Genomic DNA, 24,025 nt, shown 5'->3' on the forward strand with positions numbered 1-24,025 from the left:
CAATTTATAGGCTACCAATTGAGTGTCTGCTAAGACAAATTATATCAGTCTTATTTCTTTATTACCAAAATCCCATGTAGGGGAGAACGGGGTTGGTTGTCACAATGCTTATTACAGCCACACTAGAGGGCACTGTGACATGATGTTGACATCAAACTTTAGGCCTGACATCCTGCTCATGTTGCACTGGCCATTTGGATCACACACAAAGCATTGAGGTGAGGAGACATTTCATAATTTTTATGGGTCAGAGTCATTTTTCATGTTGGTGTTGTTTTTGTATCAACAGCTTGTAGGTTATTAGTCATTTAAAAATCAAACACTTATCAAAAAGTCAAAAGTAATAGCTTTCTTTTGAGTCACCTTTTAGCTAGCAAGCTAAAGCCATGCTAGCTTAACATGTTTGTCAAGAGGTCAGTTGGGGATGGTTGTCTCACTGCTCTGGGGGTTGGTTGTCACATGTGTTGTTGTCCAAGTTAGGCAACTTATTCATAATGATTTGTCTGAAAATAGTGGCTTTAATTAAGAGACTTTTTAGACAATCTCATTGTTTAAACATAAGGGGTATTGATGACAACTATTATAGAGGTGGTATTCATTTCAAAACTTATTTGGTGTGTCTAACTTAAAAAACTAAAAAGTTACACATCTTCTTTTAAGATCCTAATTTATCACTGAAACCCATTGAACCTCTATAGGGACAACCAACCCCATACCCTGTGACAACCAACCCCGTGATGGGGTTGTTTCTTGTTGCAATAAGTTCTAAAAATGAAATGGACATCCATTTCAAGCCAAGACCGTAAGCTTTCATTTAATGTAGGAAATACTGTTGAAAGATTTTTTGACGATGAGCAAGTCATACATGGGTAAAAAGTGTGACAACCAGCCCCGGTCTCCCCTACATTCAAGCTGATTAACAAAACAGAAACTTAACTCTTGTCATGTCTTGCCTAAACTCATACCTGAATAACCTGAATAAACTACAGAGCTGTGAATTTGGAAAGCCTGTTAAACTCAACCCACTCACAGCCAAACCTGAAGATGACCCTCTAACAAACAGTGAGTTAAAATGTAGTGAACGCACTACTCTTCCACCAAGAAAATTAATCCTGTGAAATCATTTAAACACTGGATCAAATATAATTTGAGGTTTTGAAACTTAGAGAAGATGAGATTTGCTATTCATGGGTCTAACCAGTTTATTTATCCTCTGTCAAATCAGTGCAAAATGTACCTTTGTAACTGCAACGTATGTTAATGTTTGTGTAACTTTTGTAACTTTTATTTTTTTATCTATCTAATTTTTAATTTAATTCGATTAATTAATAATTAATATTAAATTATTAAATGATTAAATTATTATAAATAATTAATTTTTATTTTTATTTATGTTATTTTATTTTCTCTTTTTTGCAAACAGGAATGCTGTGTATTGAAAAAACAAATGAATAAATTGTCTTAAAAATAAAATACAAATAAAAAGCTCCAAAGCCGTAAAAACCTGAGCCTTTTTGTACTGAATGTCATTTTAATTTCCACAATTTCATTATAATTATATGTGTATTCCCTGTAACCATATCTTTACTATATCATTTATAGTTTTCTTGCCTGATATATGGCCCTGTTGTGAGTTACCCACTAAATGTAACTCACAACAGAGTAACACTCTGAAGAACAAGATTCAAGATTTAAATGTTTAAATTCAAAATATAAATGCATCACAGCAAAACTGAGTGAGGCATCTCCTGAGAGGCATTGTAATAAAAACCCGCAATAGGCACTTGCTTAGAAGAGGAAGACTAAACCATGAAGCACACAAGAAGGTCATCATGGTAAGTTACAAATAATGTAATTGTATAATATAGTAATGCAAATATAGTTCGACATTTTTGGAAGTATGCTTGTTTGCTTTCTTGCTAATAGTTGGATGAAAGTATTAATACCACTCTCATCTTAATATGAAGCCACCACAAAGTATCATTTATACACTTCTTTTCTACAGGTTGGGTGAAATATGGTGTGCTGGGTGCATCTGAAAGGTGCTGATTTTTTTTATTTTTTTTTACCCTTGGGAAAAACCAGGCTAGCTGTTTCCATCTGTTTCCAGTCTTGATGCTAAGCTAAGCTAACTGTAGTTTCACATTTATTAGCTAGCTAACACTTGGCAAGAGAGCAAATTTATTTACCAAATTATCAAATTCTTCTTCTTTCTTTACTGCAAGTGAGAGTAATGGACTTAAGACATCATTTCCAAATGTTTTTGACCTTGCCTGTCCCTAATTGTGAGGGTGAGAGGTCATTTTCCATTTTAACAGTGAAGTGTTAATATGGCCTAGGTGACATGTAACTGTTATGCAATTACAGCCCGGAGTTAGGTGAAACTGGTACAAGAGTCTGAAGCTGATCGCTGCCAAATACCACATCATGTCTCAAACTGATGATAACACGGAGCCTCTATGATGGCCCATAGCTCCAGATGGCTACATCCCCAACTCTGTGATCTGAGGAGGAGCCCAAGATGGATAGAACTGTCCCGCTGAAGCAGACCTACGACATCCAGACTACTCTGCAGAACCAACTGAAAACACGTGATGATGGAAGAAAGAAGGTGGAAGTTGGTTCAACATACAATTCAAGAAAGACTGTGACTGTGTGAGGAAGCTAACCGAGACAGAATTCAGTACAGCAGAGATCTGTTGATTCAGCTGAACTCTGTGAGCCTGCTGAGCGTGGCAGATGTAACGCTACAGTTAGCGGAATTTATACGGAGAGACTCTGACGGAACCTGTTACTCAATAAGGGAGAGGAAAAAGAGGAAACGAGGCAAACGGAGGGGTCCGACTTCATTTGAGAAAGCGGTGTTTGACCCGGATCCCCCTGCCCTCCATGATTCTGGGGAACGTGCAGTCGCTCAGAAAGAAGGTGGACGAGCTCCAGGGAAATGTCCGGTTCCAGAAGGACTTCGGGGAATGCTGTGTCTTGGCCTTCATGGAGACTTGGTTGACCGTCCGAGACCAGAACCACGATCTGCTCATTGACGGGTTTGGCCTCCCTGTCCGGCTGGACCGACAGGCCAAAACAACGGGAAAAACTCTTGGTGGCGGGGTATGTGTGTAACTCAACGGACGATACTGTAACACTGTGACTGTTAGAGAAAATATCTCCACATCAGACATTGAACTTTTATCTTTAACCTATGTCTTGTAGCGAATTTTGCTCTTGGCGTTTTTAATTATTTGCTTTTATTTCATGCTTTTATTTCATGGATAAAACTCCTTGTGAGTGTTAAAACTGAATGATAGTTTGCAGTTATTCAGAACTTCTTATGTAAGTTATACAAGTCCCCATAATAACTGAATATATGTTAAAATTTAAGAATTTCTAGACCAACCACCTGTCATGAAAATTGACCTAAACAACTGAGAGAGCAAAGGGAAACCATGACGCTTCATGAAACCATCACATCCAGTTTCATTCCCAAAGGTACAAGCAAATGATGTCAGTATGGTATTTTTAATAGTTGTTTTCGCCTGCACAAGTGACAATACAGTTTTCATTTTGAATATTTTTTTTATTTCAATAGAGCGGCCGAAACGTGCGGTGGTAAGTCCTGTGGTTTCTGCAGATCCTGTCATCCCAAAGCACAGTAACTGTCCTCAGGATTGCATACTGTATATATTCATTCAGCGCATTAAGACACTGGGCCTCAGGCAAGAACCACTCACCTGAACAAAACTGTTCCCAAGTGGCAAGTCCAAGTGATTTAAGAGAACGTATCCAGCAGTTTTGTCTCATACAGCAGGTCTGGACTTGCTGTATGACTTACATACTACTCACATACACTTACTGGGAAGTCTGGCAACATTTTTATAACACTGGACAGTGTAATATATCCTTATATGTAGTAAAATGTATCCTCTCTCCATGACCATAATGTCATCTTGAACATCTGCTCTTTGAGTCAGGGACAGCTTTGCTTTAGCAAGACATTTTTTGCATCTACCTTAATGTAAAATATAGCTCCTTTATGTTTGTCACAGTACGGCCCTGCAATGACACAGAATTCTAATTTGTATTTTTTGGTATTTTTTGTACAGACATTCATTATCCTCAGAGGATAAACCCCAATGACGCTGGTGATTCCCAGACTTTCCCACTTCATGAGGTTGACATTTGTGATTTTAAGTAAAATATCTCAAGAAAGAAAAAAAGAAAAAAGATTCCTGCACACTGTTGCCAAACTTGCAAAATATTTAATGGGACAAGGCAGCTACATTTCGGTCATTACAACCTTCATCAGGCAGAGTGCCAGTGAAAAATGCCAGTGTAATAAGCTTTTCCATTTTACCTCCAAGCTCTGTAATAATAATAATTTTAGATGACAATTTCAACTCTAGGGCGGCACGGTGGTGTGGTGGTTAGCACTATCGCCTCACAGCAAGAGGGTTCCCGGTTCGATCCCGGGTGTGGGAGCCCTTCTGTGCGGAGTTTGCATGTTCTCCCCGTGTCAGCGTGGGTTCTCTCCGGGCACTCCGGCTTCCTCCCACAGTCCAAAGACATGCAGATTGGGGATTAGGTTAATTGATAACTCTAAATTGGCCATAGGTGTGAATGTGAGCGTGAGTGGTTGTCTGTCTCTATGTGTCAGCCCTGTGATAGTCTGGCGACCTGTCCAGGGTGTACCCTGCCTCTCGCCCGATGTCAGCTGTGATAGGCTCCAGCCCCCCCGCGACCCTCAAGAGGATGAAGCGGTTAGAAGATGAATGAATGAATTCCAACTCTACATTATTTAGGACAGAAATTTGTACCTGCTCTATGTTATTTGTAATCTTATTTCAAAACTCATATCAGGGCTTCAAAGTCTTATTTTGAGTAGGGATGCACCGAAATGAAAATTTGTGGCCGAAGCCGAAGCCGAATATTATTAAACGCTTGGCTGAATACCGAGTACCAAATACCGAATATCATTGTTTAGTTTTTCATTAGTTTTTGCAGATGAATCCCCTCCAGATTAGTGTTGTCACGGTACCAAAATTGGGACCCACTGTGCGATACCAATGAAAATATTATGGTTCTGAGTAGTATCACGATACCACAGCAAAAATGAGGCAGATGTGCCTTTTGTCATTTATAAAAAGATAAATCACTTTTCTATAATACATCAATGATATTTCAATGGAATAAATTACTTATTGACTTATTCATACTTCAAAAACAGCATCAATAAGTGATTAACATAGGGGGGATCAAAATAAAATAAATAAATAAAATAAAAATCAACCAGCCACCCTCCTCCCCTGACAGTCCCTTCATAAGTAATGAACAGTCCCTAAAGTGCGGTGAGGTTTGTGGACCGTTACCTGTCACAAAGACAGAAATGTGAAAGGCTCGTTTCTCCTCTGACACGTCACATACCTGTGTTCGGCTGGCTCGGCTGTTCAGGTAGCCTACTTCTGGGCAGCATGACACCAAGAAGAGGATATTATTGGAGTCGACTTCTCCGTCGCCGGATAAGCCGATGGCCGCCGTATTTGAAAGGAATACATTAACGTTACTGTCTGTGTCTGTGACCCCCGTTCAACCCACAATCGGTGGGGTTCGCCTTTTGTTTCTGCTGGTGGTTGAAATCTGTAGGCTGCTTGCACAGCGTGCTGAATGATTTAAGCCTACTTTGCTTGCTCAAAACTATTTTTAGTCGCAAATGCGAGTGCAGTGACGGGCGGATCGCCACACTGCCGACATTTTATTCCGGCCGTCACCGCACGCTGTTTGATTGCGTTATCAAAACACACCGTTATTATTCGGCCTTGCTTTTAACTTATTCCACCGAATACCAAATGTGTGTTTTTTTTGCAATATTCGGCTGAATATATTCGGTTACCGAATATTCGGTGCATCCCTAGCTGGAATGCTAAGGGTCTAAACCACCCTGTTAAAAGAAGAAAGGTCTTTTCACATTTAAAACACCTTAAAACAGAAATAGCCTTTCTACAAGAAACCCATATTCACAGTTCAGACAATGTCCGCCTGCTTTCAGGATGGTCGGGGCAGGGATTTCACTCCTCATTTCAAGCCAAAGCCCGAGGATTTTCAATCCTTATCAGTCAGGATGCTTCATTTGAACTGCATAATGTGATCTCTGACAAGTTTGGTCGATATGTGATTATCTCTGGCAAATTATACAACACACTAGTCATACTCGCAAATGTTTACGCTCCTAATATGGATGACGTAGCTAGTTTATTTTGAACGAGTAGCCTATTCTCACTGTTCCCACATCTTAATACATATTCTCTCATACTCGGTGGGGACTTTAACTGTTGGCTTGACCTGGTTTTGGACCGATCCTCTACAAACCCCGGCACAGTGAGTAGGTCAGCCCGTTTTATTCAGGCTTTTCTTTCTGACTATGGTGTCTGCGATGTGTGGTGCTTTTTACATCCATGCAACAGAGAATACTCTTTTTTTCACACATCCATCACACATATTCGAGGATTGATTATTTTTTTATCGATAATCAACTGATTCTCCTGGTTCATTCCTGTGCTTATCAGAGCATTGTCATCTCTGACCATACTCCTATTGTCCTAACCATATCCCTTCCTGGCCTGCCTCAAAGAGTCAGACAGTGGCGATTTAATTCAACTTTGCTGTCGGACAATAATTTCGTTAGATTCATGGAAAAGGAAATAGCCTTTTTTCTCACCACTAATATGTCTTCAGACATATCTAGTCTAATTGTCTGGGATTCCCTCAAGGCTTATCTCCGGGGGCAGATTATATCTTACACTGCTCAAGTGAGGCGAAAATCCTTTCAGGAGCGATCAGACCTTGCCCACCAAATCAAAGAGATCGATAAGCAATATGCTCGGACTAAGTCTCCGGATCTTTACAAAAAGCGGTTGGAACTCAAGACCAAATTTGACCTGCTCACCACTCATTCACTTGAACAATCACTTTTAAAAAGTAAAACCATGTTCTATATATATGGAGACAAATCAGACAAATTATTAGCCAACCAACTTAAAGGCTCCAAAGCTAAACAAAATATTTCTAAGATCCAGTTACCAAATGGCCATATAACTACAGATCACTTACAAATTAATGAAGCATTCAGGGACTTCTATACCCAGCTATACACCTCAGAATCTCAGACTGATTGTGATGAGATTTTTGATTTTTTGAATGGTCTCAGCTTTCCTAGTCTTTCACCAGATCTAAGGAAGAGATTAGAGGAGCCTACATCCCAGGCAGAAATAGTGCTGGCCATTTTCTCAATGCAGTCGGGTAAGTGTCCAGGTCCTCAGGGCTTCCTGGCAGAATTTTTAAAGAAATTTTCCTTGCTGCTTTCCCCGTTGTTATGTTCAGTTCTCTCAGAATCTTGCAGACAAGGTTCGTTCCCTCCTTCATTTACCGAGGCCTGTATTACTCTTATAGCTAAAAAAGGTGAAGACCCGACGGAATGCACCTCCTACAGGCCTGTCTCCCTCTTAATTACAGACTTTAAGATTTTAGCCACAGTCCTAGCCCATAGGTTGGAGAATGCCCTTCCCACAATCATATCCAAAGACCAAACCGGCTTTGTTAAAGGCAGGCAGTCCTACTTCAATATAAGACGACTGTTCAATATTATTTACTTTGCCTCTGAAGATGTCCCTGAATGCATTGTTTCTCTCGATGCAGAGAAAGCATCGATCGTGTCGAATGGGTCTACCTATTTGCTGTGCTAAACAAATTTGGTTTTGGTATAAATCTTAGTTCATGGATTAAACTACTCTATTTGCACCCCACAGCCTCAATTCGTACTAACTCGCAACGGTCAAGACCCTTTAATTTACATCGTGGAACCTGTCAGGGGTGCCTGCTCAGTCCCAATGCTTTTCGACATGGCTACTGAACCGCTTGCCACAACACTCCGCTCTTGCAAGGATATATCTGGTATCTGGAGAGGTGACATGGAGCATGAAGTCTCACTTTATGCTGACGACCTGTTGCTTTTCATCTCTCATCCAGCTGCCTCATTACCCCCTGTTCTGTTGCTGCTCAGTCAGTTCGGTAAACTCTCAGGCTATAAATTAAACCTCAACAAAAGTGAGCTCTTCCCCATCAACAATGAAGCACGTGCCTTGGACCTTACCAGATTGCCTTTCAAAATTAAGAATGACAAATTTTCCTATTTGGGCATATCCGTGACAAGGAAGCACGAAGATCTATTCCAAGAGAACCTTATCACATTGTTAAATAAAACAAAACAAATCCTAACACAGTGGTCACCCCTGTCAATGTCTTTTGTGAGTCGCATCAATTCAGTCAAAATGACCATTCTGTCTAAATTTCTGTACCTTTTCCAGGCCTTACCACTCTATCCCTAGATCCTTTTTTCAACTTCTCGACTCTGTTATTTCATCATACTTATGGCAGGGTAAATGACCACATTTGAACAAGACTCATCTTCAAAAGACCAAGGCTACAGGGGGTCGGACCCTTCCAAACTTTCGCTTTTATTATTGGGCTGCTAACTTACGCTGCCTTGCATTTTGGTCCTCCTGATATGGCCAGCCTGACTGTCCTGACTGGGTGGCGATGGAGTTACAGTCAAATGATAATTTGTCAATTCTTGCACTTCTTGGATCCTCACTCCTACTTCCCTCAAATCAATCCAAAACCCAGTGGCTAAACATTCTCTAAAAATCTGGGCCCAATTAAGTATTAAGTATTTTGGTTTTCACAGCTTTTCTCTCCTAAGCCCCATTGCATCAAACTACCTTTTCAAACCATCCTGTTAGGATTCTGCCTTTCAAGAATGGCACAGGAAGGGTATTATACGTTTTAAAGATTTGTTCATAGACAATAGTTTGGCAACATTTGAGCAGTTGAGTAGAAAATTCAGCCTCCCTAAATCATTTTTTTTTCATGTATCTTCAGGCAAGGCATTTTGTTCTTTCTCAGACACCCAGCTCTATAACATCAATAGACTTGACTATTTTGACACTGTCCTTTCTATAGATCCACTTAAAAAGAGGCTAATTTCAGCGCTCTATGGCAAGCTGTTGAATTTTAGGAGTGCCCCCACAGATAAGCTTAAAACAGCATGGGAGGAGGACTTGGGTATCTCTTTATCAGAGTGGTACACAGGGCTCATATTTCAAAAGCAAAATTGTCCTACATATACCCCGATATTAGTCCATACTGTGTCAAATGCAAACATGCGGAAGCTTCTCTCATTCATATGTACTGGTCCTGCTCAAGACTAAACAAATATTGGAGGGAAGTTTTTCATACACTTTCTTGGGTGCTAAACGTCAAATTAGAACCAAACCCATTGACTGCTCTGTTTGGGGTCATGGAAGGGGAGAAAAAGTTAACTACAGCAAAGCACCGCACTTTATCCTTTGCCTCCCTTCTAGAGGGATCTGCCCATTGGACCGACAGCACATTATTCCGACCATATTGTTCCGAAGTCCTGTTGTTCCAAATTTGACCTGCTCACCACTTGAGCAATCACTTTTAAAAAGTAAAACCATGTTCTATGTATATGTTGTTCCGAAGTCATCATGATGCCCTGTGGTTAAGGTCTGGTTAGGTTTAGGCACAAAAAACACTTGGTTAGGGTTAGGAAAAGATCATGGTGTGGGTTAAAATGAAAAAGAAAGTGGCAAACACATAAGCCGTGAGCCTGCTCCGCCTCAAGCCTTTCCCAGCTGACCCAGAGCCGGTCGCGGCGCACCATCAAGGCAGAAAAAACGCCCGCTGGGAGGCGTTAAGCACCACGGAAAGCTCCCCACACAACCCCGACCCCAGAGTTAATAACAGGGGGTTATGGTGTTTCACTCTCTTCTCTCTATGACACTTGTATCTCGACCAGTAGCCTTCTTTTGTTGCGTTTGCTGATCCTCTATGGTACACAAATACAGTATAGCCTAGTATAATCACATATCGGAACAACGGGACGTCGACTAATGAGAGGTCGGAACAATGAGAGGTCGAAACAATGCTACGGCACCCCTTCTAGCTCAACGAGCACTTCTGCTCAGGTGGAAAGATACTTTCCCTCCCACTCATGCACAATGGCTGGAAGACATCATGTCCTGCTTGAAACTGGAGAAAATTAGATACTCACTTCAGCAATCAAATAAGAAGTTCCAGAAAGTGTGGGGTCCCTTCCTAAAAGCATTCCAGACCCTGTAAAGACATGACCCTTGAGTACAGCTTAACTATGCTGCACACTTTATACTCACTCCTAGCGCAGGCTTCTGGTGTAACAGTGATCTTATGCTATGACTAGTACTCTGGCAGTGACAGGGGAGGGATTATTTTGTACACTGTTTGATTTTTATTTGTTTTTTTATTTTTTCTCTTTTTGCATTTTTGTACATCTCTTATCACCCTCCATCTTAATTTTTACCCATTCACTTCATGTTTATTTGGGTACATTGGTGCATGCTGTGATTGATGTATGCCCGTGCTCATTTCATGTCTCTGTAATGACTATTCAGCACTGCACCTTTGTTATATTGAGAAAACTTCAATAAAAAAGATCTTGAATTAAAGAATCTACACAATTAGCAAACACTATCCTTCCCACCAATGACTAAAGTTACAAGTCCAGGAAGAACCTGCACACAGCAAAGTTGGCTGCCAGAGAGGATCTGGTCCAGTCTTCTGATGCCAGACAACTTGCGGAAACTGTTCCGTCGCTGCAGCATGGCCAGGCAGCAGCACCGCTGAGGGTGGTGCAAAGGATTCCGATGACAGACACCTCAGAGCCAGCCTCCTCTCACCTCCACCATATCATCCCAATGGCCTCCCGGCAGAGCTTCTTCAATTTGGATCCCTGTGGGACGACCCAGTATGGAAGGCTGCAGTTTGACTGGGTAAGGGGACATGATGAGGATGAGCAGCTGAGTGTGTCTGGAGTTAAGATTCAGGATACTGCTTATAAAGATGGCTCTGTGCCACCTTAAGAGGTCTAAATACTGAATCGATTGGCATAAAAGGTTCTACAGGTATTCATGGTCCCAAGAGATTGAATCCCACTGACTTTGATGACACCCTGACTTTTCCTTTAGTTCCTGTCTACAGGTCACAATTGTACATTCTTGACATCGTTGGTTTCATTTGACATATTGGTTACAGAAGTGGCAAAACAAAGACACTTAAGGATAACATTTTATCACTTATTAACATGCATTTCGGTGATCCCAGTACACATCACCATTCACACCTGACATTGTTACTACCTATGTCACTTAAGCTAGAAGGTCAAAGAGCCCTTCATGTGGGTATTATGCCCACGCTCTCACTAGCTGCTCACTTACATGCTCATTAGTCATGTAGCACATGTGTTGGTAAACCAAAACGTCACACAACACTTAGTCCAACCCCCCGTTCAATGATTAAGTTACAGAATGTTAGCGTGCTGTCACCTAAACAACCACCAAGTCCTGCATTGCCAACAAAGTTCTTGCTGGGTACACATCAGGTCACAATAGTGTTCACACTAGAGAAGATATGTGGTTAAATGTGCCGCAGCCCACCTTCGCAAGTGGTTTGAGTGATCGGATCACAACGTGTCTTGGTGGTTGTTTACACTTGTAATTAGTGCTGTCCACGTGTGATCAGATCACCCATTACGGATATTGATACCATGTTTAAACCAGCTTAATAAGGACTGAGATGATGAATCTGAATACAGAAACTCTGTATGTTCACTTATACAGACATTATAGCTGATTAACAAATATAGCTGACATCACCTGCATTGTCTCAGGAGGTTTGAATTAAGTATACAATAAAGACCTATAAAATGAGATATACAATAAGGCATCACATTAACTACAGTGAGAAAACCGAAGCTAAATGAAGGAAGAAAAAAGGCATTGTTCTGTGCGAGGCAGATATGCAGAAATTATACATTTACTGAGATGGCCCTTTGATAGAAACTAATCAGACAAATAATATAATTCAAGACATATGTTTATTTCACAGGACAAGTCATCAAGGTCAACAAGTCTGACAACATGTTTTTTTTATTCTTGTCTTTGTTATATATATTCAATGACATTTTGGATAGCTGTGGATAAACTATACAAAAATGCATAGCATTCACCGGTGTATATTCCTGTACCTATGACTCCTGTATCTCTTACGACTTAACATCTCTCAAAATTACATTACAAGAATCTTATAATTACAAGACTTATCTCATAAAGAAAAAATACATCATAAGTAAAAGATCTGCATCTCATAATTGCCAGATAAAGATCTCATAAGTAGGAGATATGGATGTCGTAATTATGATACAAAGTCAAAATTACAGAATTGCATAATTACGAGAATGTTGTCTCATGACAGATCTTTATCTTGTTATTACAGCAAAACAATCTCATGAGATAAGGTTTCTCATTTTTGTTTTGTTTGTAGAATACAATGGTGCTTTAGTGGAACAACATACAAGAAAGATGTGCATGAATGAGTCCATGATGGCCATTAAACCAGATTAGAGTCAGTGTAATGAGTGTGGCGATACAGCTGTAAAACACTGTTATGGTTTAAATGAATAGTCTTTTACATTTTCAGTTAAGTAAGGTTTATTTGGCTTCTTACATTCATACCACAACAGTAATTCAGCCCAGTTCATAACAGCCAGTGAGCTATTCATTGCTGTTGCCTTTATATTTTATAAAGTTGGCTATACTAGAGGCTGAGGGCGTTCCAGAGGGTCTCCGGAAAATAAAGAACAGTTTATTTTGAGCATTTAATTCACTATAGAAGTGAGTCCAGTGTGAGTAAGAGTCATAAGAGCAACCGTTCTGATCATAGGTTTCACTTCCTCCACAGTTATCTCCTCGAGTGTCGTCAACTAAAGAATTCTGGTGTAAATCATATCCAACAAATACACCAAAATCTTTTCAGATGGAAGTCCCTGAAGTAATAACTTATCAAATGGAGGTCTGTGACTTAATATCTAACAATTTAGGGGTTTTTGACAGAAAAAAAGTTGAGAACCAATGGGTTACACTACTGTATATCCACAACTGTGAAATTGCACCCAAGAAAACTGTTGCTATACAACAGCCCAGAGCAGGTAACTGAAAACAGATGCAGGGATTGCTGCAGCGTTAAACAAGTAATCTCCAGTCATCTAGTGGGACTGTACTTCATATAGGCTCAGTACAAAGCAGCTATACAATCACTTGCTGTGCCACAGGTGGGGTGAAACAAAGCGTTCGCTCAGCTCCTCTGTAACAAAGTTATAGCCTACTCTTAAAAGCAGTGAACCTTCTCGGCTGAAAATGCTGCGTTCAAAATGAGCTGCGTGAGGAAGTGAAGCCATGCACAAAAAGCTCCTTTTATTTTTCAGGAGTCCAACATGATGAAACACCACTCGATCTGAGACCTACACTTCATTATTTCCATGGATAAAGTCTGCTGACTCATAGAGCTGATGGGTGAAAGACTGAATTTACATTTATATTTACATTTCTAAACTTTCACAGCTAAATGAGGCCCATTTCACTGCAGCATCGCCTGCTCCAAACCACAACATGTGCACACATGCTTGGAAATTCATCTCTGGTACCATCAGAAGTCAACTTTTCCAAATGAGAATGCAGCTAAGGGCTGAGAGAAAAACTCCTGAGGTTAGCTTCTCTTCTGCTCCTGTCTGTAGGGAGCAATAATGGATGCTGATGAAACATTCTTGGTTAGAGTGCAGCGTCCCCTGCTGGTCATGACAAGACCCTGCACACATCTCAACAACAACAATCAATTCTGTTAAAGTCAAATTCATATTCTGCGGCCAGATGTATGCACATGGATCTACATGGTAATGTGCTGAGTGAAAGAGAAACCCTTGACTTAAATCCTCTTTGTGGGTGGATGGAGATATGCTCACAGTACCAGAGCGGTGGCTGGAAACTTAATTAAGTCTTTGTAATGGAGTTATAACAGAGAGCAGAGAGGGACAGACCTCAGCTGGGTGGTCCGAAACTGGTCCTGTCAGGAAAAGCAAAAAATGTGATTTCCCCTGATCTGCACCAATCCACAAGCTCACACACACACACACACTCAAACACACACATACATAAACAAGCAGGTTTGGTGGGGTGGGTGGGAGGCACTTAAAGTGGCATGTTTCTTTCACTCAGTCATTTAATGCAGCTGATGTATCCACTGTTTTTTCTCTTTGTCACACTGTCGCAAAAACATGGACCTGCTGTCTCCATGAAAATCTAAAAACAACCCAGCCCTCCTGCACTCAGATGGATATCAGCCATTGCTTAAATTTACACTTCAAGGCCACGCGTAAGCCCCAAAAACAATTTCTATCTTTCATCTCCTCTCAATTGCAGCAACAACCATGTTAGACAGGGTGAGAGATTAAGTCATGCCTGCTAATCCTCACAAGCTGTGATCTATGCAGGAGCAGCTCTGGCTCTGTAGCTGCACTGCTCCTTGATTTGAGAATATGGGAACCCTTAGTATGATTTCTCAATCTCCATGGTCGTTAGGTTTCATATTAACTGGAACGTATCACGTCTTCCTCAAAGGAGTTCCAGCTCGGCTTGCTTATTTGCCAGAGCTGAAACTCTGCCTGCTTCTATTAGTAGAAACAGTAGGCCTGTGTTGTTTGTAGCCATTGGATTCCCAGTCTTTACATGCAGTGTTTTGGAGAGACCCACCATAAGAGGTCACAGACTGGATAATACATTTTACCATTAATACAAGTTAACTGTTTTGTGGAAACTGGAAAAACTACAGTGACACACAACACAGTTTAAGATGAAGTCAGTATATCAACTAACAGTGATCAGAGGGGCACTGAGTGTGCAACCACTTTAAAATGTGTATGCAAAGAATATGCAATCAACCAGAACAATACAAACCCAATATTTTGATATTTATACTCCATAACAAGGATGCCATGTTTTATTTATCAAACAATAATGAGTTGCAGCAGTTCACATTATACACAAACCAACAACAGTTATAAATAAAAGTTATGGATAATGAATAAGTATATCGTTAGTTAAGCGTGTAAACCACAACTAGAGCTTGCTAACCAGCAGTGAACTAAAGCTTCAGTGCTCCTTTGCAAGATCAGGGACCGTCTACTTCCTGAAACTAAAAGAGTTCATTCAGGGTTCCATGTCACGGATTAATACGAACAAGCGCTGTTTTTCGATTTACTTGCATATCTTCACAGGTTATGGTCTATATCGATCAGGCAGAATGAAAGAATGCAAATATTGAAATCAATCGTAATTCTGTAGTGGGAAACCCTCGCGGGAAAAGATTAGGTTCCAGCAATTACGCTGACCCAGTATAAACACATTGGCCTAGTTAGCAGATGGCTAATGTTAGCAATGTCTGAAGCTAGTGGTATTGTGTATTTACTTTGTTGCGTCGTCGTTTGAGCTCTATCTACAAAACAGGTTTTAATAGAACATTTTGTTTAAGACTGGTCCACCTTTTGTGTTTTATTAGTTAGCATTAGCTAGCTTTGCTTTGTGTACAGTATGGCGTTTTAGTTAACGTTTCACAGGACCCGACTAGATACTCCTTGCTTTGTCAATGTCGTCGTGCTCGAACTGACGTTGTACATTTATTTTGTCACGTTAATGCGAATGGCTTCTCATTTTTATGAATTTATTGAAGTGTTTAGTTTGTGAGCGACACAACGCATTTGCTAACTAACGTTAACATTTGGCTAACGTTAGCTAGCTAGCTAGCTTATCCTTAGCCGTTACCACGACACAACCAGTGTAAATCTACCATTGCATATCAGAACATGGGCTGCGCAGAAATACTCAAAACTGATCTACACCACTCCGTCCACTGCTAACAGGATTACTGAGCAAGTGTGAGATCGCCTGACCCACCCTTTAACAACGAGGGGCTCGGAGCTGTGCTCGTAGCTGCAGCTGCACAATAAATGTCGTTTGTTTACGCTGATTCCAGAGTTCCCCCCGAGCCCCTGCCCCACAACGTATCACTCCGCACAACACACAGCATATTCATACAGAAACATTTAATGGTCCAGCTGACACCAGAACGACGCGGTTTTATAATACTAAACATAAAAAATAATTGCGACATGAAAATGAGCAGTATTTATTCATTTTCCTGTGTGAACACTTAAAAAGGACTAGTTTCCGCAAGAGGTTTTCTTTATTTTGCTTCAAGTACAGGGGGAGTTTCATTGTATTACTAATTTGGCGTTAGACTGTGTGCTCTGTAAATATAAATAAGCCAAATCATGTTTAACATAAAACATGCTAATTTATTCCGTTTATAATATGGTGCCATTTGAAAGTATTTAAATTAACTTTTATATTATAACTTTAGTCCATGTCCCCTTCATTTGCAGATAGTGTCGTCCATAAAAATGCGCCGGACTGCTTTCTTGGTGTGGATTACGTACTTTTGATTGACTATTGGACTGTCCAATCAGAAAATACTTTAAGCTTAGCAACAGCAAAGTTGCCCTCTTGTCCAATCAACAAGGGGAGGGGTGGGCTCTATCTCGCTCAAGCTTCTACCATTTGATTGGTCAAAAAGCTGGTCAGTTATAGTAGACTTGTGGACCATGTAGTTTGACGTGTGGGCCACTGACGGTGTTTTAGTGACATTTAAACCACATGACCCACAATGCAACGGGCGCTACAAACAGCAGCATGCGCACGGCTAGAGGCGGAGCAGCTATATAAAGAGCAGCTCCCTCTTCTTGAGCACCACACTGGACACTGTTGTGACGGTGAGACGTCGTCTCCGAGTGAACGGTAGTTGTGACAGCATCGAAACAGTTAATGGTAGTTAGCGACAGTTGCTCTGACAAACCCTTGGAGGAGTAACAAGTGTTTACTGTTCAGAAGTTTACTTTAAATTTGCGAGAGCCTGTTTTCAAACTTTAAAACTCGAACTTTCTGTAGTGATTTCGGCTCATTCTGGAATACCTACATTTTTTGTTAAAATTGAATTTGACGTCTTTTGGCGAACTTTGAAGCTCGGTTCTGAGAGCATGAACATGATCTAAACAGCGCTGAAGCGGAGCCATCAGAGCGGATCACCAGGATGACAGAGCCGGCGGAGCAGCAGACCCATCACCTGAAAACTTCAGGCAGCCCATCAGGTGGGAGCAGCGGAGACGCGTTGGAGCATCTCCCAGCCAGAAACCGTGGTGGACCGGAGCACGGCAACAGGGGGCGACAGAGAGAGCAGAAGCAGCGGGCGGAGAACTGTGGGGATATCAACACAGACAAGTTATGGCAAATGAAAGGCGGACAGAGGGAGGTGTGCCCTGCCGTAGCAGCCGGAAACGAGGTCCCGAAGTGCCCGATTGCAGCTCAGCCCCACCACAAAGCCGATGTTGATGCAGCGGGTGATGGCCATCACATCCAACAGGGGAAAAACGGCGAAGACAGACCGCTGGAGCACCAGGGGCAGGAGGACAGCCACATTGACTCCGACACTGGCTTCGATGCGCGTCTGGGCAAAAAGAGACACAGGCGCAGGACCTCCAGGAAGAAGCGCAACTGGAAACCTTATTACAAACTTAACTGGGATGAGAGGAAAGCCCTGGAGGAGAGGGAGACCGCCAGGGCTTCCCGGCTGAGGGAGGAGATGTTCGCCAAAGGGCTCCCAGTGGCACCCTATAACACCACCCAGTTCCTGATGGACGAGCACGACCGAGAGGAGCCCGACCTCAACACCGAGACCGGGGTCAGGCGGCCGTCAGGGGTCGGTGGCCGCGTGGAGGACACGGGCAGCGAGGAGGATCTCTTCGATGCCGAGGAGGAGGACGATGATGACGGCAGCGGCGGGGGCAGCGATGGCATCGGGAGGCCTGGGAACGCAGGTGGGGAGTTTCTCCAGAGAGACTTTTCCGAGACCTACGCGATGTACCACGTCGAGAGCTTGCAGAATATGACCAAGCAGGAGCTAGTGCAGGAGTACCTGGAGCTGGAGAAGTGCATGTCCCGGCTGGAGGAAGAGAACAACCGGCTGAGGCGCGCCGTGGAGCCCGGGGGTCCGACCGTGGAGAGCTCCCTGGTCCGGCTCGGAGAGCTGGAGAGGGAGCTGGAGAGACTGAGGGCCCAGAACACGGAGCTCCTTCTGCAGAACCAGCCGAGCAGTGACAGGGGCCAAGTCACAACCAATTAAAGGACACGATCCGAGTGGGGAACACCCCTCTTTCTAAAAGGTAAAACATGGGACTGCTGCATTTTTTTTTTTTAAATTGTCACCAGTTTTCTGTAACAAGTTTGTCATCTGGACTCCGAGTCCTTTGCATTGCAATGCAATACTTTACGTTTCTTTTCTATTTGGACTGTAAAGGTGTCCTGTTCCCAAAAATGTTGGTTTTTTTTCTCAAAAAGAAATGTAAATATTTCAAAATAAGATTCTTTTTATAAAGAGAATGTATTTGACAACAATATTTTGTTTGTTCCCGGTTATCATTGACATAAACTGTTCCATTTTTGAATTTACAAACAAACATATGTTGTATTTCCCCTCCAAAAAAAACAACGAATAACAAATTACAGCTAATTGGTTCAGCTTGCAAAGGCTGTTTTTTGCAGAAGTAAATTCCAGAGTGAATATTTTAACAGTTGTGTGTTAACATAAGTTCAAATAAAATTTTGAAATCCTGCTGTCATGTGTTTTAAAGCTCGCCCTAATACACAGGAAGCTGCTCACAAAAGCTGCGGTGTGTGAAACTACTGTAGGTGGTTTCTGTCAGCAACACAAATAATCAACGCTTTTTCTTGTAAGGATCCTGAAATGGGCCAGACAGACATCAGTGAGCTCTGAAGAGGAAGAATACACAGACTGTAGCTGTAGCAGATGGGGGGATGGGATATGATGGAGAGGCTCTTTATGAAGGTTAACCCACTCTGAGTTTAATCTAGTGAGGATATGTTGCAAGAATAAATATTAAACTGATTTATTCCAGTCTTTTGAAATTGATTTATCCCCCAGGATGAGCAATAATCATATTAGAATCCAAATAATCTGCTGGAAATGGTGCTTTAAAGCTCCATATTTGAATAAAATAATCACATTTGAGTATATTTCCAGTATTACAGCTAATTTCCGCAGATTTCATAAATATTAAACCGCTCATAAGTTAAAGCACAGAGCTGCAACAGTTCAGATGAAGTTTCCTTAATGTGCTGAGGCAATCTGTGCCATTTGGCCTGAAGAGACCTTATTCATGTGCAGCCTCTAGAGGGCATCATTCAGCTCCTATTTTAACTTGCCTGGCTTTAAAACATGAGCCTCACTGTAATAGGCCTGCAACAGGCCAATAACAGAGTCCCAGATAGTAATTTAAAAGGAAGACTGAGGGATTAGCCTGAACTAAACATTCACTTTGAAGATGTCACAAGAAAGAAGCCATCATGATATATTTTTAGATACTTTTTCTATCCACTCAGTTTATCTGCAGGACCTTAGGGTGACAGTACTCTGCAATACAGTGCTGCAGGGGTGATGTTTCTCTGTAGGCCTATTGGAAGTAAGCGTCACTCTGATTTTTTTTTTTTTTTTGGATTTGGATTGCAGAAAATAAGCTCTGTGGCAAACACATATTTATGATACTGACACGCTTGGTTCAGCGAAATAATCCTCACAAATTAACACCACTTTTATGATGTTTGAAGCTTAAATGCAATCGGCAGAGGTAAAAAGCTAATGTTCTTCGGTCATAAACGAACTACAACCTGGTTGCATGGCTTCAACGTTGCCATCACAGACCTTATTTCAGGCATCTAACCAAAAACCCAGACTCATGTCAGGGTTTTAGGTCTCCCTACTGGAGGACTCTATTCGGGCCCTTCAAACCCCACCATGTCCAAAAACGAACACACGTGTGCACATTTTTTTTTAAACATAGTTCTGTTTATTTACATCATATAACCGTGCTTTAAAGCACACAGCCATGAGGGAAATGGTTTCAGGCGGACAACCTTTTTTTTTTAAGTCCAGTCATTTTCATATTAGTTATACTCAAAAAAGCAAATTCCAAATGTACACAATACAATATGTTACATATTAAGATAGTATGTACAAAAAGATTCTTTAAAATACAACAAAGAGACATTAGGTAAAAATCACATTTCAGACAACACGCGCCAACTTGAGTTTTTCCTTTTTGATGACGGGCTGTTTGTTCATCTGTTAAGAAATCGGATGTTGTCTGACATGACCTAATGCCGGTTCAGGGTAGGGCTTGTTAGGTGTACCATATTCACACATTGTGGATCACTAGGCAGAAAGAGATGACCTCAGTTTGTTAAGAAAAGCGGCTGAGAAAGTACTATGCCGCTTCCCTCTTAGCAGCATCGGTAATAGCTGTTAACGCCTGTGTTAAAGGCGAAGAGAGTGCATAGACATGTCCTTGGCTTGAAGTGTGCTTCTTTTTTTTTTTCTTTTTACAGCCTCTCAGTTAGACCGCTTGTAATAAATGTACACATCTTTGGGTCAGTGCCTCAGTTATACCGTCAACCACAGGAGAGGAGGGCGGAGACCCAGAAACAACAAAAGGAAACGGAAAGATAAGAACCGACCATGGCACTGCAGAACAAAAACACATTCCAGAAATCAGGCACTTGTAGAAAAAATCTTGAGGTAAGACAAGACTATAACTCATCATTTATTATTATTCATATTATTATTATTATTTTTCACCGGGGTTATTTGGTCAGATGAAAACAAGCCTCATGACTTTTGGAAGTTGCGGCTCCTGTTTATTTTGTGATGTGGAGATGAAAACAATAGATTCATTCTGTTTCCTCTAATGTACCATTTCTGCAGTCAGGCAGGATTTATTACAGCCTGACCGTATGCAAAACTCCTCCTTGTGTAACCCCAAGGTAATAAACGTGCCGACAGATGAACCCTCAGAGGAGATGTGATGAAAGCAAAAAGATCACCACCAGCTGAGGTGAAAAATGCAGCCGTTCGTATGCACGGCACAATAATTCAACAGTCTGTTAAACACTGTCGGGCTTCTCTTTGACGAGAAGGGACATAGTTTGTCTTGAGCTCGGTAAATATGAGCAGATCTGTGGCAATGCTTTGTAATCCCAGACATGAATAACAAAACAAATGAGGTCAGCGTGGCGCTGAGCTGCCTGCAAACTGCCCAATATAATGTAATGATTACCAGATTTATTCTCCTGCTACATGTCGTTGCTAGATAGTTTGTGCACGCGTTGATGCAACCCGCTGAAAGTCGAGTCACCAGAGAAGCGTGTTTCTAAGACTGCGTCTGGTGAGATAAAGGTTTTCTGCACAGTGCTGAGAATCAGAGAGAAAGGCCATCTATGAGGAAATAAGGAACAGGTCAAGTCATGTTTATCTTGTCTCCTGTGAACAGGTACACCCAAGAGGTGAAATCACAATAAAAGTACTTTTTTTTAACTTTAATACAAAATATATATAATATATATATATATTGAATATAAAAAAAAAAGAATATATTAAGGGAAACATTTCAAGTAACGTCTTGAAAGAAATGACTGTGCACTTGTACGCACTTTTTGTAAACCATAAAAAAAGGAACTAAAAAAAAAAAGTAAAAACAAATATGATAACATAATATTTATATTTACAAGGTTAACTTAACAAGGCTTTGTACAAATGTTACAAAAAAATCATTCAACACAAACACCTGCACACTCGGACATGGTCACAAATATTGTTGCACAAACACACAAACATTAACAAGTAGAGAGAGACCACTGTGTTTCGTGTGTCCGTCGCCGACTGTGTGTGTTGTTTATTACAGTGTCTGTGGTCTGAGGAACAGATCAGGAAGACTGATATGACCAATCAGCTGAGATCCCTCTTGAAATGGTTTTAAACTGACCAATAAGCTTTTTGTGAATCGAAGTGTGTGTGACGGTGTCCTCTGGCTCACTGAAGTAGGTTCAGAGAACATTTGTAATAGTTACTGTGAAGTTACTTTGATAAGAAGCACCATTCTCTCAAGAACCAGAGGGACACTGCATTTCAGCATCCTGCTCTGGTCACTTGAAGGGATTTAACCCTTTAATTTATGTCGTCTGTGAGCAGGAGGGTCGAGAAGATGGGGAGGATGCTCGGTTTTTGCTCTAATGAGAATTCTTGGCTGTAACATGGACTGTGATGAGGTCTGTTTGTGTCTGTCGCTGTATTATTTCTATAAAAGCACACATATAGGAGAAAAAAAAAAACTTTGGCAACACTGGAATGCCCCTCGCCATGCAAATGGAGCAAAACAAAAGGGTGGGCTGCACTAACAGACCTGGTCATTGGTACACCGTGTTGCACCTGCCAACTAACCACGACCCTGTTTACGCTGCTGCCGGTCTACTGACCTGCAGGGAGTCAGCGGCTCAGCCCGGACCCCCCTACAGAAGCCACTCTTGCTGAAGCGTGGGGTCAGCTGGCAGGGCTCACAGGTACTCGTGGAATCTAGAGGTGGGTGCTTGACGTGTCGCCGCTCCTTGGTCGAGCCCGTCTGCATCCCGAGGCTGCCCTGGTGGTTTGACCTGGTTCTGAGCGATAGGAGACAGGGGGAACTCAGTGACAGTCAGCGGGGGTCTCTTGTCAGAGACCTCAGTTGGGGAGGCCACCACGGTGTGTCTGCGCCAGGCCCGTCTCTTCCTCCGTGTCTCCGGGGACAGCGGTTTTCGTAGTCCCACGCTGCGCAGGTCGTCGGCTGAGCCCAGCAGACGAGCGCGGACCTGCTCTGCCAGAGACCTGCCGCTAGGGCCGATCGGGGTGAAGGAGGCGGCCTCACTGGGTGGCAGGGAGGGCTTGGGCCGGCTCAGGCGCAGGCTCTCCTGGCTGCTGCCGGAGGAGGGGTTGGTTCTGGAGGTCTCCCGCCTCACTCTGTGTGCACCGTCTGAGCCAGAACCAGCGCCATCAGCCTCAGCCGCAGCCCCAGACAGCTCCATCAGGTCCAGGGAGCGAGCCTTGCCCTTCTCCGACTTCAGCTTCTTCCTGGCCAGGGTGTCACACTGGATCAGCTTGTGGGAGTTGAAGGAAGGCCGTGAATGCAGTCTGTGAGTAGTGGAGGAGGAGGAGAAGGAGGAGGATGAGGGCGTGGTGGACCTCGCCCCTCCTTCGCTCCTGTCTGCAGAGTCTGGTGTGTGTGTGAGCGCTGTGGGTGGGGCTAGCAGGTTTGTAGGTGAGAGTACGGGGGGTTTGTAGTGTGTGTAGAGGAAGCTGCGTGGGGCTGCTGGCTGTTGTGTGTTCACAGGTGATGTTGGGTGTTTATCAGGTCGTTCCTGCGTGAGGGAGCGCGAGGCGAAGCCACTCTCGTTGTCCGTCTCACTCACCAGCTCGCTGTGCTCATCATCAGCATCGTCCCCCCTCCCTTCTGACCCCAGGCTCCGCCCTAACGTGGAGAGGGTGGAGTAACCAGAAACAATGGAGCGAGCATCCTCTGGAGCTCTCCACGTCGGCCCCTTCACCTCCGCCCGCGCCTCCTCCTCATGCAACAACATGGCTGCCTGCCCTTCTCCTGCCTCCTCTTCCTCTTTACAGCGTGGCCGACCACCACTGGGAATAACCGCCACTGCCTCCTCTTCTACCTCCTCTTTCGCTCCGCTCTCAACAACTTCCTCGTCTTCCTCTTCCTCCTCCTCCTCCTCCTCTTCCTCTTCATCTTCGTCGTCGTCCTCCTCTCCCTCTGCTCGAGGAGCAGTGTCCCCTACGGGCGACTCTGCCTCCTCTTCCTCCTCTGCCCCTAAATGTCCGGCTTTGATTGGCTCGTGCTCGGAGTCGTCGTCGGTGCTGCTGCCCACGCGGCGGGCGTTGTGGCGCTTTCTGCGTTTGCGGCCCGTAACAGCTGACATGATGGACAGAGCCAGGAAGTCCTTGGGTGTGATGTCTTTCTTTGACCCCCACGACCCCTGAAAAAGAAATAAAAAAGTTAATGTGACACTGTCATACATCACACGTCACACTTGATATGTTTTCTATGTTAGTACATATGAAACTGCTGCTGACAGTATGTGAGTGGATG

General features: G+C 42.7%; 2 protein-coding genes across 15 annotated transcripts in view; one reads left to right on the forward strand and one right to left on the reverse strand.

Moving 5' to 3' along the window:
- The first annotated feature begins 16,727 nt into the window (after window positions 1-16,727).
- On the forward strand, window positions 16,728-18,659 carry hexim1 (HEXIM P-TEFb complex subunit 1). The gene has a single exon (XM_033643933.2). It carries the CDS (start codon window positions 17,080-17,082, stop codon window positions 18,166-18,168), a length of 1,089 nt encoding a protein of 362 aa, XP_033499824.1. The 5' UTR covers window positions 16,728-17,079; the 3' UTR covers window positions 18,169-18,659.
- Window positions 18,660-19,886: 1,227 nt separating this feature from the next.
- The window catches only part of arhgap23a (Rho GTPase activating protein 23a), a 77,671-nt gene continuing 73,532 nt past the window's right edge, over window positions 19,887-24,025 (reverse strand). For all 14 annotated transcript variants that reach the window (XM_078161600.1, XM_078161599.1, XM_078161598.1 and 11 more), the window contains one exon: window positions 19,887-23,912. In XM_078161600.1, coding sequence (XP_078017726.1) covers window positions 22,449-23,912 — 1,464 coding nt within the window. In that variant the 3' untranslated portion in view covers window positions 19,887-22,448. The remainder of the gene's footprint in view (window positions 23,913-24,025) is intronic.

Source organism: Epinephelus lanceolatus, chromosome 18, assembly GCF_041903045.1.
Source record: "Epinephelus lanceolatus isolate andai-2023 chromosome 18, ASM4190304v1, whole genome shotgun sequence".
Classification (NCBI taxonomy): domain Eukaryota; kingdom Metazoa; phylum Chordata; class Actinopteri; order Perciformes; family Serranidae; genus Epinephelus; species Epinephelus lanceolatus.